Genomic DNA, 12,768 nt, shown 5'->3' with positions numbered 1-12,768 from the left:
AGTGCAGAGGGGTCCCACGCAGATCGTGGAGATGCTGGAGGGCTCACCTTTGGTGCAGATGCTGCTCGGATGTTGGGCTTCTCAGGACCCAAAGCACAACTTGGAGGGAGCCTCTGTTGTCGCGCTTGCAGCTTGTCGAGTGTCTTCCAAGATGGCTGGCTCCACGTGTCTCGGTGTCTCCACGGGTTCCTTCTTTGCAGGGACTGTGGATCGGGCTGTGAGAGGTCTGGAGGTCCAGTTCTTGTCGGTCTCTGGGCTCGGGCTCCGGCAGGAGGCGGCGGCAAAGCAGACGTCGATTCGCTGGTTGGTGCTTGCGTTAGCAAGATGGTCACTCCCTGACCATAGGGGAGAATTACTTCAGTCTTCTGTGCAGCAGAACGTCGAAGTTCCCGTCTTCTTCTTAGTGTTAAGTTGATTCCAGGATGTCTGAAGTCTTAGGACACAGCTCCTACCTTTAAGCGGATTCTAGGGGCCGGACTACCTGCTAGGTCCCTCCCTAAGGGTGGGACCAGGAAGGGGGGTGGTTACACCCCCAATCCTTTGTCCAGCTCGCCCCAGGTCCGGGGCTGGTGTGCCCCAGGACCGGTTTGAACTGGCATATGCACCGAGGCTCCTTGTGAGCCTCAGGCATGACTGATTCTATTCAAGCCCTACCTGACCAATACACAAAATCCTGTCTGGGGTGGTGCTCGCACCTCCCCTGGCAGGAAACCCTTTGTCCACGTCTCCCAAGCTGGAAGGACTCCCAGCAGCAGGAGGGCAGACTTGTGTCTGTGGTGGCAGCATCCATTTTGTGGAGCTGAGGCTATGTCTGATTTTACCCGGGTTTCAGGTACTGTACATGTCGTGTCCCTCTAGAAGGGTGGAATGCTAACCCCGTCGCCAGAATTGGCGAGGGGTTAGTATTCCAATTCGTATGACACCTTACTCGACATGTTTTGATAAAGCCAAACCAAAGATAGCATTTAACCGCGAGGTTCATAATGCACTTAAGAGTATATGGTATGGCGATATCTGGAAACGGTAGAAGGAAGTTGTTCCGACCACTGCAGACAGGCTCAGCTCATGCCAGAGCACCATCTCACATGGAACCAAGCACTCTGCCTTCAGGATTGTTATGGCCTACCTTAGGAGTGACTTATAGGTTAACATATGTCCCACTTAAGGTTAGGTATAGGTATACTACACCTAAGTAAGAGGTGGATACACCAACTTACCCCAGCTGAGTGATCAGCCAGTTGTGTCAAATTGTTAGGCCAGGCCAGGGGTGGCACAATACATGCTTCAGCCCCTGGTAGGCCTTAGATACACCAATGCCCTGGGTACCTAGTGTACACTGGTACAGGGGCTCACAGGGTGATCCAATTCCAATTGGTTATGCACCTAAAGTGCATAGTGTCAATTTAGTAGAGAGAACAGCAGGCTGGGGGTCCGATTAGCAGGCCCACATCCTCAATATGTCAAAAAACCAGTGAAGCAAAAAAAGCAAAAATTTGGGGTGACCATAGGATAGCAGACCCTACTCTCCTACACCGTTGCCAAGGCTTGTTGGGTCCTTTCTGGTCGCCGACACCGCAGCACTCGACAGACTTCATGGGACAGCTCGAATCCGGCTCGTGGACTTCGTCGACGCCTTCTGTACCTCGTGGCTGAAGAGTCAAGACACCCGTCAACTCACCTGAAGCACCCGACATCCGTGGGCATTGATCCATCCTGCTCTAGGTCACTGGCAAGTGACCCAGACTCTGTCCCCTCTGCTTTCAGGTTCCTTACATCCTAAATCCAGACTTGGATCTCTCCGGACACTTCTCCTCTTCACAGCAGCAGCCGTTCTTTGCAGACTTCCATTGGAATCGATGACGCGACCCGACACCAAAAGACATCTAGGCACCCGGCTTCCCTGGGTGAGGTAACTCGAGTACTCTGGTGCTCTTGTGGGTGCTAACCCTAGAACTGTCTAAGTCCAAAAAGGTTTGGTCCTAGTTAAATTAGAAGTGTCCCTAATCTTTAAACTTCCAACCGCGACATTCCCCATAAAAATTAATAGGAACCCGCGGTTGTGTTTCCACACTGCATACGGCTCCCGTGGGTCCCCGACGTCCCTACCTTGGGTGGTTCCTTGGGGTCCCAGCGATTCTAGAGGCAATAGGCATACTGCCTATTTCATTCGTGGTTCTTATACCACTAATATGTGAACTATGTTGCGGATATTGTGACATTTCAATTATTCCATTTTTTTCTGGTTTTAGAAATGAGCGATGTTCTCTGATCACTCTGGGCTTGGTGAGACAGAAAGGAGTATTTTGACCCAGCTGTTCTGTGATAACGTGTTGTCTTTTCTCTTTTCCTCCCCTCTGCAGACACTTGAGACTTGAAAATCAAAGTACCAGAATGGGGAGAAGACGGGCTCCAGGAAAGAAAGTGACAGCGCAGTGTTCACGTGAATCCGTAAGAGCCACAGTCCCATCTTTACCTCTCCATGACGTCTCAGCTTCAAGATCCCGAAATGATGCTCTGAGGGACCAGGACCTGGAACCGCTTTCGGAGAACCTGCCGCACATTATCCTTTTATCCATGCTGGAGGAGTTGGAAGCCAAACTGGATAACTTGCTGAACACCGTGGAGGACGTCCCTTCTAGAGTCGCTGGGCTGATTAAGAAAATCTGGATAGAAAAGGATCGAGGTTACCTAGATAATGGTGCAGTGTCTTTGGAGGTGGTCTGTCCAGCGAGCATTAGAGATTGTGCTGTTAGCCGGTCTCCGGCGACACTTCAACATGATAGGCCAGGTGGACCGAGCTTGTGTCTTCAGCCTGTATTTTCTGATGGGCATGCACCAAAGCAGGACTGTACACTCTCTTCTCCTACCTATGTTTATGTTTGCCCTGATGAGCAAAGCCTTTGTCCACAGCCAGTGTTGCCAGATCGACATGAACCACAGCAGGCCCAGTGGATGCAACCTGGGTTTCCAGATGTACATGAGTCACAGCAAGACCAGTGCGTGCAGCCTGGGTTTCTCGATGTACATGAGTCGCAGCAGGACCAGTGCATGCAACCTGTACACGAGTCGCAGCAGGACCAGTTCATGCAACCTGGGTTTCCAGATGTACACGAGTTGCAGCAGGAACAGTGCATGCAGCCTGGGTTTCCAGATGTACACGAGTCGCAGCGAGACCAGTGCATGCAGCCTGGGTTTCCAGATGGAAATGGACTACAGCAGGATTGTACTTTATCCAAGTTCACTCAGACAGATCCTCCAGGCAGATCACTGGAGGCAAACCTGTGTCTTCCCTCAGAATTTGTTGACGGGCAGGCATCAGAGCAAGACCAGAGCGTACAGTCAACCTTCCCAGAAAAGAGGGAACCAGATGAGCTCCTAAAGCAAGAACCATCCCCATTGTCTACTTATAGCTGGGACCAACCACAGAACCTCTGCCCACACCTGCTATTTCCTGATGGACGCGAACCACGGCAAAACCAATGTGTAGAACCCGTGTTATCAAATGGGAAGGGACCTGATGATCCCTTGGAGGAAGAATTGATGTGTTTTGATTGCCAAGATCCCCAGGAGAACCAGTGCTTCCAACCAGTGTCACCTGATGAGATGTCATCAGACGAACACTTAGAGTCTGGGCTGTTGTCTTTTGGTGGCTTGGGGTCACAACAAACCCAGTGCCTCCAGCAACACCTATGCTTGAAGCAGGGACTTTCTTATGCACAGGATCAAAACGTGAACTACGAGCTAGAATCAATGTGCCCTGAAGCACAGGAACCAGATCAGAAACAGACCTGTGCTGATGCACCGGGTTCAGATCAGAACAACACGGTGGAACCACTGCACACTGCGGCACAGGATCGAGGGAGAGAATTGGTGCTTTCTGAAGCACAGGAACCAGATCAGAACAACACGGTGGAACCACTACACCCAGAGGAGCAGGATTCAAATCAGAACTACAAGCTAGAACCAGCTTGTACTGATGCACAGGGTTCAGATCAGAGCTGCATACTCGAGCTACTGCACCCTGAATCACAGCATCAACATCAGAACTGCAAGGCAGAACTGCGCTGTCCTGAAGAGCGGGGTCCGCCTGTGCCCCCATCATGCGTAGAACTGGAGACCATTACTGCAGATGAAGAGGCCCCCGCAGACTCAATGGAGACAGGAACAACACTGTCACATTTATTGCCGTCCAAAGCCACCCCAGGTATGTGTTTCGCTATACATAGACACTCCGAGTGCATACTATCACATGTAACCTCTCCAAAATGCATATGTGTAGATTTTAGTAAGTCTTCGAGGGGATTAATATGGTTTGGGGGGAACCCCCTGAGCGATACTGACCCCCAGAGTACGCTGGGTGCAGATGTGTCCCTGCACTCTTTTCTGGTTCCACACAGGACTGCATCCTTCCTGTGCAGAAACAGGCCTGGTTATGGGACTCTGCATGAGACAAGCAGGCCAGTAGCTCTCGTCCTTCCTTGTCCGTCCCCATTCCAGCCTGAGGAACTGGAAATAGCGCTATTCATAGGAGGAATTACTGGCTGGAATCACACGTACTAGTCGGATGCAGGTGAGGTGGTGTTCATTGAGAATAGCAGACATGCGCAGTCTAGAGAGGGAACTGTTTCCTGTTGCAGAGTTACATCGGGTAAGACGCACTCGTCTCCTCTCCAGTTCCTGATGTAAAAATCCTAGTCTGTATTCGGCCTCAACAGCAGGGACGACCAGGGATGTTCTTGCCACTGCAGGGTTCTCCAAGAGTGCACACGGCCTCATGATAGACAGAGACACTAAGTGATTGGTTTTGTCTCATTTGTGAGTTCACCCTCCCGACTTCTAGCTCAGTCCCAAGTGTGCTATGAATGGTTTTAAGGGAAGATAAAAGTAGCCATGATCTCCCTACAGCAGCATCCTGCCTTTAGCAAACTCTGTAACTATGAAAATGTCATCGCATCATCTCATGTAACATGCTGAGTTAGGGTTTGCACACCCGTAGTGCGAGTTATGGATTGTGGTTCTAACCATTAAGGTGTTATAACAAAGCAACTATAACTTCACATTAACTCTCTTCAGTGAAAATATACTAGGGTTAATGTACCCCTGCCATAAATTGTAAGGATATTGCAAGTCGAGTTATAGAGGAACGAGGCCAAAGACAGAGTTCCTTTTAAAGGTTATAGTACTCCGAGGTGACTGGCAATAATCTTATATTGTGCACCATGGGGTACTTTATCCCAAATAATACATATAATACATGTTTACACCATCACTTTTCCCACAAACCACTTAAAACCTTGGTGTGTAGCTCTTTCATATGAAAGAGCAAACATGTTTGCAAACATGGAGATTATTATTAAAACCTCCAGTGAAAAATTCAACACATCATAAACTGTTAAATATTTGTTGCGCACAAATATTAGAAACAGTTCAAAACAAGTCTTTAAGAAAAGCTGCAGTAGCTCAGAATGTGTAGAAAAATGCAGTAAGATTCTAGCTTTTCTCTAAAGAGTTAAATTAATAAACATATATTCTCTGCTTGTCACAGTAAGCTAGTAAAATAGAGCAGAAGAAAGAAAAGCAACGTTCCGTTTGCTGCTTTAAACAGCTGCTTCAATTATGCTCCGTGACCTGACCTGCCAATCACATTAGCTGCTGGCTCTGGCAGAGGGTATTGTGACCTCAGAACTCGACTTTAATAACTCAAAATAGTCGAGTTCTGTCGTCTTTTCTTTATAATCGGTGACTTGGTGCATCACAAGTCTCCGATTATAAAGAAATTAGAGACTGGCCTTTATGCAGGGATTACAGACTCCCATGTATTATAGATATTTATATAGACATATAATAACTTTGGCACAGTTCATTGAATCTGTAAAAAGCTATCTGGGTGTGGCTTGGCTGGTTTCATGCATGTCTTTCAAGTGAGTGGACAAAAAAGTGCAGTTCTCTATTTAATTCCTATTGAAAGCTATTAACAGAGCTACAGAAAAAAGGTTGAAAGAAATTACAACTGTTACTCATGGAAGGGCCTTTGATTCATTTACTATAAATCCATTCAGTTGTTTTTGTGAAATTTTGCATTTGAAGAGTGTTTTTTGTGGTCCTCAAATTAAGCCACTAGTCATTTACGATGGAGCTAGCTGGACGTTGAGCCCATGAATGGTCCGTGCACCTGGACTCAGGATCCAAATGTAGAAATATATTGGATCCGACTAGACTTTTTCTTTTGTCGTCCATTTCGGATACGTAAACCCAAAGTTGGGTCTGCGGACCTGAAGCTCCCTGATTGGCTGGCTACATCTCAAACCATTAGATGATGAAGGGACTTGTTCCCTGCATCCTGAAAAACAAAATAAGCCTCAAGGAGCTTAGGTACCTCCCTGGCACTAGGGCAGCCCGATGGTAAATTGCTGATTTTGAGACGGTGCTGGGTTCCACATCGCGGCCCCTGAGGTCTGCAAACCTCGGGCTAGTGACTGAAAACTACAGCAATTGGTCTTGTCCTCTGGTGGACATTTCTGATGTTCGGAGTCATGTTCCTCGGTGTGAAACCCTATCAATGTCCAATAAGGATGCACATGCTTGAAAGGGTCCACGAACCCCAAGAGAGTGTCCACAAACCCTTAAATTTTTTTTAAAAAGTCAAAATAAGCCAGACCCTGTAGTGAATAACATGCTGTGCCCAAGCCCAGTTGAACACATGTTCTTGGTTGGAGTTAGCTGAGGGGATTGTATATGGTGGGGGAAAAATCACTAAAAACAAGCATTGGCTAAGCCAATTGGTCTCTCCAATCACAGCACTATTTGCTTGGGCAATGAATGTTAGCCATTATGTACAACAGTGTCTGCTACTTGGCATGGCTAAAAGTTAGTTGAGTTGGGTAGGCTAGATTGGGGAAGAGTGGAGTGGAATTGAGGTACATTGGAGTGGAGTGGGGTAGACTGAAGTGGAGTAGATTGGAGTGGGGTATATTGGGGTAAGGTATTTTGGAATAGATTGGAGTGGAGTGGGGTAGACTGGGGTATATTAGAGTAGAGTTGGGTAGATTAAAGTGGAGTGCGGTAGACTGGGGTGGAATGGGCTAGATTTAGTGGGGTGGGATTGATTGGGTTAGATTGAGTGGAGTGGGGTAGAGTGGAGTAGATTGGAGTGAGGTGGGTTGTAGAGCAGTGGGGTAGATTGGAGTGGGGTGGGGTAGATTGGGGCAACGTAGAGTAGAGGGGATAGAGTGGAGTGGGGTAAGTGATGTGGAGTGTAAGGGCGTGGAGTGTTGTGTCGTTGAGTGAGTCTCATAGATTGGAGTGGTGTGGAGTCGAGTGGCATGTCGTAGAGTGTCTTAAAGGGGATGGTGTAGGGTGGAGTGGCGTAGTGTTGAGTATACATGGTGTGTTAGCGCACCGCCACTATAGCCAACACATTTTCAATTGAAATGACCATTACATTTGCACTGAAATACAGTTTTACTACACATGAACGATAATGTGTGTAAATGTCATCACCTAGTGTATTGATGTGTTTTTATGCTGTTCAAATATTTTTCTCCATACTTCGAAATTACAAAACAATCTGCTTCATTTGTAGTTACTCTGATATATTCTAAAACATCACCACAGTTCATTTTTAAGGTCTCGTCGAGACAGCGCTATCTCTTCGTGACATGTTGTATATACTTTGTGGGAGCACAGCCCACCCATTGCTTTTCATTTGTTTCTTCGACTGTCCTTTAAAAAGCCTTGCTTCCTATTCGTCCCTCCTTTTCGTGGGTTGTTCCCTTCCACAGAGTGCCGCCCCATTATGTGTACTCTTAAACTTGTCCCATATTAGCAACTGTTTTAGGAACTTCTTTTACTTTGTCTAGGAGCAATTCACACGAGCGCTTGTGTTTTTACTCGCTCCAAGCTTGTCTGTAAACAGTGTATTTCTTGTTTTTGTCTCATCACATTTGCTGTTCATTCAAAGACCGAGATCAAATGTAAGACACGGTTTTCCTGAAGGCTCCTGTTCTTTCTCTGATTTCAAAGTGAGAGAACCTGTTCCCCTACCCCCTCCCTCATTGCTGCTTGCCATTTATAGAAGCAAATAGCTTCATTTTCTTGCCTTTCACCATGTCCCCATTGCATAATGGTAGCAGCCATTTAAACTAAAGTGCTCGTGTGTGCGGCTGCCGACCAGAAGCTTCACTGTTGGATACAAAGTGAGGCATTTGCACTTCAGGACTTGGAAGGATATCTTGGGGTGGAGGGGACATTGGCATGTACAGAGGGCCGTATCATTGAAGCCTTTTCCAGCAATGCTCACTAGCAGCATCATGATCCGACCCTGCTGCCTTAGTACAACTTTACCAGTTCTTCCCAGCGCTAAGGCCCGGGAGCAATGTAAGATAATAACGTGCCTGAGTGAGAGTGCTGGGAGAGCCCCCGCACCTGGTGCCTGCTGTGAAGGAGTCGTTTGAGGACTTTAAAGGTACCTTCACTCCCTACAAGACCAACGCACTCCATGCTGCCTGCGCGGCAGCCATATTGAAGCTCAAAACTATGAGGACATCACAGGCATTGATACCCAATAACAGGGAAGGTGGCAAGTCTAGAGGCTGATTTGAAAATCATTTCTAATAGGATGCAGGATATTTTCTTTTCAACTGATGCTGTGGAGCTCTGCTAAAAATCATTGGCAAAACCAGTAGGATCCTAAGTTGAGACCTATTGGCTTTGCCAATGCTTGTTTTTTTTGTTATATGATTGGGGGAAAGAATCTTACACCCTGTCCTCTTACATGGTTCCTCATCAGGATTGTCACATAAATCCTCGCACTTTGAAATCATAGAAAGAAAAATAAACACCAAGAGCTTGTCATTTGACCTCTGTCTTTGAATGCACAGCATATGGGACAAGATAAGAACAAGATTTAAAGGCCTGTTTACAGAAAACGAGTTTGTGGAAGAATACAGTGAATAAGGTTTGGGTAGTGGGAGGGACGAATGTGAGTTACAAACCACAAAGCCAATTGTAAGCAATGGGTGGACTGCATTCCCAGGGAAGTGTTCTGAACATCCCCAAGATGTCTTTAGCGCTGTCTGGTAGTCTTCGATCTAAAAAACAAAGGTTACAGTAAAGTTATGATTAGGATTGCTTTTAACATCTTAATTTATGTTAAAAAAAAAATTGAAACTCACTTAATAAACCAAAGTGTCTCTCTCCCTCCCACTCCCACTCTCTCTCTCTCCCCCCCTCTCCTCTTTCTGTCTCTCTCTCCCGCTTTTCCTCCTTCCTTCCCATGCAGTTTTGGTGATGGTTGGGTCAGTTTCTATTGAAAAGCAAATATTTATTTTCCTAATAACTTTGGAATCTTTGACTAATCTGCACAAACTTTTCAAAAAGATGTTTGTCTGGTTTCTCTTTAGTATATCTGTAGGAGGGATGGGCAGCTCTATGGACGCGGAGGCTGGTTTGATTTACTAATTGTGAGAGTTAGGGTTATCCGCATGAAAGTAATATATGACTGCTGTGTCACGTTGTTCTTCCTGTGTGGTCAATGGGTATCGTCCTTCCTGATGCACTTTTTCTCCTTTTTAGGTTCTTCCAGGAGGTGGTTGCCTCCAGTACCCTCGAAGAAAGAAAGTGTGGTAAGTATCCACTCAGCTGTACTAAGTTTGTTCACTCTTCACCAACACCCATGAGAAAGAATCTTACGAGGCGAAGTACTTTCCTTAGTAATTAAGGTACACATGGGCTCTCCTCATTTGTAGCCAAATGACTCCCCTTCTTGGGGTATATGGCCCAAGGGTGGTCTTTCCTTTGTGGAAAACATTCTCTATATATGGGCTTTTGCTTTGGAAGATAGGAGAATCACTACCAGGAAACGCAGGGAAAGGTGGCACTGCCATTGTCCACCCATGTGTCATGTAGTTCCTATAAACCAATATAGGATCTGTGCATTTAGACAACATAGACTGTGGGATTGGTGTCCAGACTGATCCCAGACACCCCCACCGGGTATGTTCGCCTGAATACCAGCTAGCTCACAGAACCACTGCATACTCCTCTTACCAAGGAGAATATTGTTCTTGGCAACTATCGAACATGACAACTCTGTCCCATCAGGGATCGTGGAAACAGTGCATTACTTTTCGCTCAGTCACTCGTGCTCACTTTGTCTCGGAGAGATACACAGAATAAATGGTGGGGACGTTTTTCAATAAGCCTTTATTGAACTAGCGTCATTCTAGTGTAAAATAGGTGTGCTGAAACAACCATAATACAGAAACAGATCTAAATGATTGTAAGCACCAACAGAGTAAAAGGATTGTAGATTCCTACCATCGTGCTAAAACAATAAATACTGGCAGGTATATAAACACATGTCAGTTATAATGCATACTCCTACGATGCAACCCTAACTAGCGGTACCTAAGTGTACCTGGCATGTATGTAGATGCAGAGCCACTGTCCACCTATGTGACTTAAACAAAAAAGAAAGGTGCACACACCAGGTCATTAAATGCAAACGCAGTGATGCTGGACGAAAGCAAATGTATTTCAGGCGCAAACACAGTCACCCTCACTGCCTGTTAATAATAATAAAATAAACAAGAATATAGTGCTGTAAACATTAAAAGGCCTCCTCGTTAAATGCCTGCATTGTCCATCCTCCCATCTTTGCCCAGTCTCACCTTCCCCCCCCTCCTGAATCACTCACTGCAATGCCAAAACCCTCCCGAGTTGTGGCCGTCAAATCTGGTGTCTCCAGCGGCGTCCACCACTCCTTGCTTCACATCTCTGGAGTCTCTGCAGGGCTGTCGGCATGGCTCGTCCTGGCTCCCAAGTCGCCCTCTTTGGTCTGTTGTGATTCATGTCTGCTCCACTCTCCTCTGGTCCTCCTGGTTCTCCTCTCCTCGCGCTGTCCTTGCTTCACATCTCTGGAGTCTCTGCAGGGCTGTCGGCATGGCTCGTCCTGGCTCCCAAGTCGCCCTCTCTGGTCTGTTGTGATTCATGTCTGCTCCACTCTCCTCTGGTCCTCCTGGCTCTCCTCTCCTCGCGCTGTCCTTGCTTTACATCTCTGGAGTCTCTGCAGGGCTGTCGGCATGGCTCCTCCTGGCTCCCAATTCGCCCTCTCTGGTCTCTTGTGATTCCTGTCTGCTCCACTCTCCTCTGGTCCTCCTGGCTCTCCTCTCCTCGCGCTGTCCTTGCTTCACATCTCTGGAGTCTCTGCAGGGCTGTCGGCATGGCTCGTCCTGGCTCCCAGGTCGCCCTCTCTGGTCTGTTGTGATTCATGTCTGCTCCACTCTCTTCTGGTCCTCCTGGCTCTCCTCTCCTTGCGCTGTCCTTGCTTCACATCTCTGGAGTCTCTTCAGGGCTGTCGGCATGGCTCGTCCTGGCTCGTCCTGGCTCCCAATTCGCCCTCTTTGGTCTATTGTGATTCATGTCTGCTCCACTCTCCTCTGGTCCTCCTGGCTCTCCTCTCCTCGCGCTGTCCTTGCTTCACATCTCTGGAGTCTCTGCAGGGCTGTCGGCATGGCTCGTCCTGGCTCCCAGGTCGCCCTCTCTGGTCTGTTGTGATTCATGTCTGCTCCACTCTCCTCTGGTCCTCCTGGCTCTCCTCTCCTCGCGCTATCCTTGCTTCACATCTCTGGAGTCTCTGCAGGGCTGTCGGCATGGCTCGTCCTGGCTCCCAAGTCGCCCTCTCTGGTCTGTTGTGATTCATGTCTGCTCCACTCTCCTCTGGTCCTCCTGGCTCTCCTCTCCTCGCGCTGTCCTTGCTTCACATCTCTGGAGTCTCTGCAGGGCTGTCGGCATGGCTCGTCCTGGCTCCCAAGTCGCCCTCTCTGGTCTATTGTGATTCATGTCTGCTCCACTCTCCTCTGGTCCTCCTGGCTCTCCTCTCCTCGCGCTGTCCTTGCTTCACATCTCTGGAGTCTCTGCAGGGCTGTCGGCATGGCTCGTCCTGGCTCCCAAGTCGCCCTCTCTGGTCTATTGTGATTCATGTAAATGTAAATGTAAAGTCCACTTCTATAGCGCTACTATCACTCCAGGGAGTATCTTGGCGCTCACCCAACTCAGATGTACGGGATGGGGGGGGAGTAGACACAGTTCGCGCAAGACACTACATCTTTAAACCATTGCTGTGCAGGCTGAATCGGTCATAGAAAATACCCAAGTTTTTAATGCTTTCCTGTATTGGGTTTCATCCGACAAGGAACGTAAAGAGAGGGGGAGCTTATTCCAGGCCTTGGCACCCAGCACGAAAAGGGATTTACCACCTTTAGTTGTCAGCCTGAATTTAGGGACAACCAACAGATTCTGACCCACAGACCTTAGACAGCGTACCGGATTGTATCGTCTAAAGCCCTGACTTAGATATTTAGGGCCTTGATGGTGAAAAGCCCTAAAGGTGATCAAAAGGACCTTAAAAAGAATCCTCTTTGCAATTGGGAGCCAGTGTAGTACATCCATTGCTGCAGAGGCTGATGATCTACGGGGCCAGCCTAATACTAGGCGGGCCGCTGCATGTTGGACCATTTGTAGTCTGTGGAGTACCGATCTGCTGGCTCTAGCATATAAACTATTACAGTAGTCCAGCCTGGAGGTGATCAAGGCCACTGCAACAGTTTTCCTGGCTGACAACGGCAGGAAATCAAAGAACTTTCTCAAGGCTTTAATTATGTGAAACCATGTGCCAGCTATGGCGACAGCTTGCTGTTTGAAAGACAGCTGATTATCAAACTTAATGCCTAAGTTCCGGACTGATGTAATGGTATTGGGAGGAGTTAC

At 47.7% G+C, this 12,768-nt stretch overlaps 1 protein-coding gene across 2 annotated transcripts in view; it reads left to right on the top strand.

The window, feature by feature from the left end:
* The window catches only part of LOC146839286 (uncharacterized), a 225,732-nt gene that overhangs the window by 55,735 nt on the left and 157,229 nt on the right, over positions 1-12,768 (top strand). For both annotated transcript variants that reach the window (XM_085651316.1, XM_085651315.1), the window contains exons 2-3: positions 2,361-4,204; positions 9,574-9,623. In XM_085651316.1, coding sequence (XP_085507442.1) covers positions 2,392-4,204; positions 9,574-9,623 — 1,863 coding nt within the window. In that variant the 5' untranslated portion in view covers positions 2,361-2,391. The remainder of the gene's footprint in view (positions 1-2,360; positions 4,205-9,573; positions 9,624-12,768) is intronic.

The sequence above is a fragment of the Triturus cristatus genome, chromosome 4_1, assembly GCF_964204655.1.
Source record: "Triturus cristatus chromosome 4_1, aTriCri1.1, whole genome shotgun sequence".
In the NCBI taxonomy this organism is placed as follows: domain Eukaryota; kingdom Metazoa; phylum Chordata; class Amphibia; order Caudata; family Salamandridae; genus Triturus; species Triturus cristatus.
This window is presented reverse-complemented; position numbering and strand designations above follow the sequence as displayed.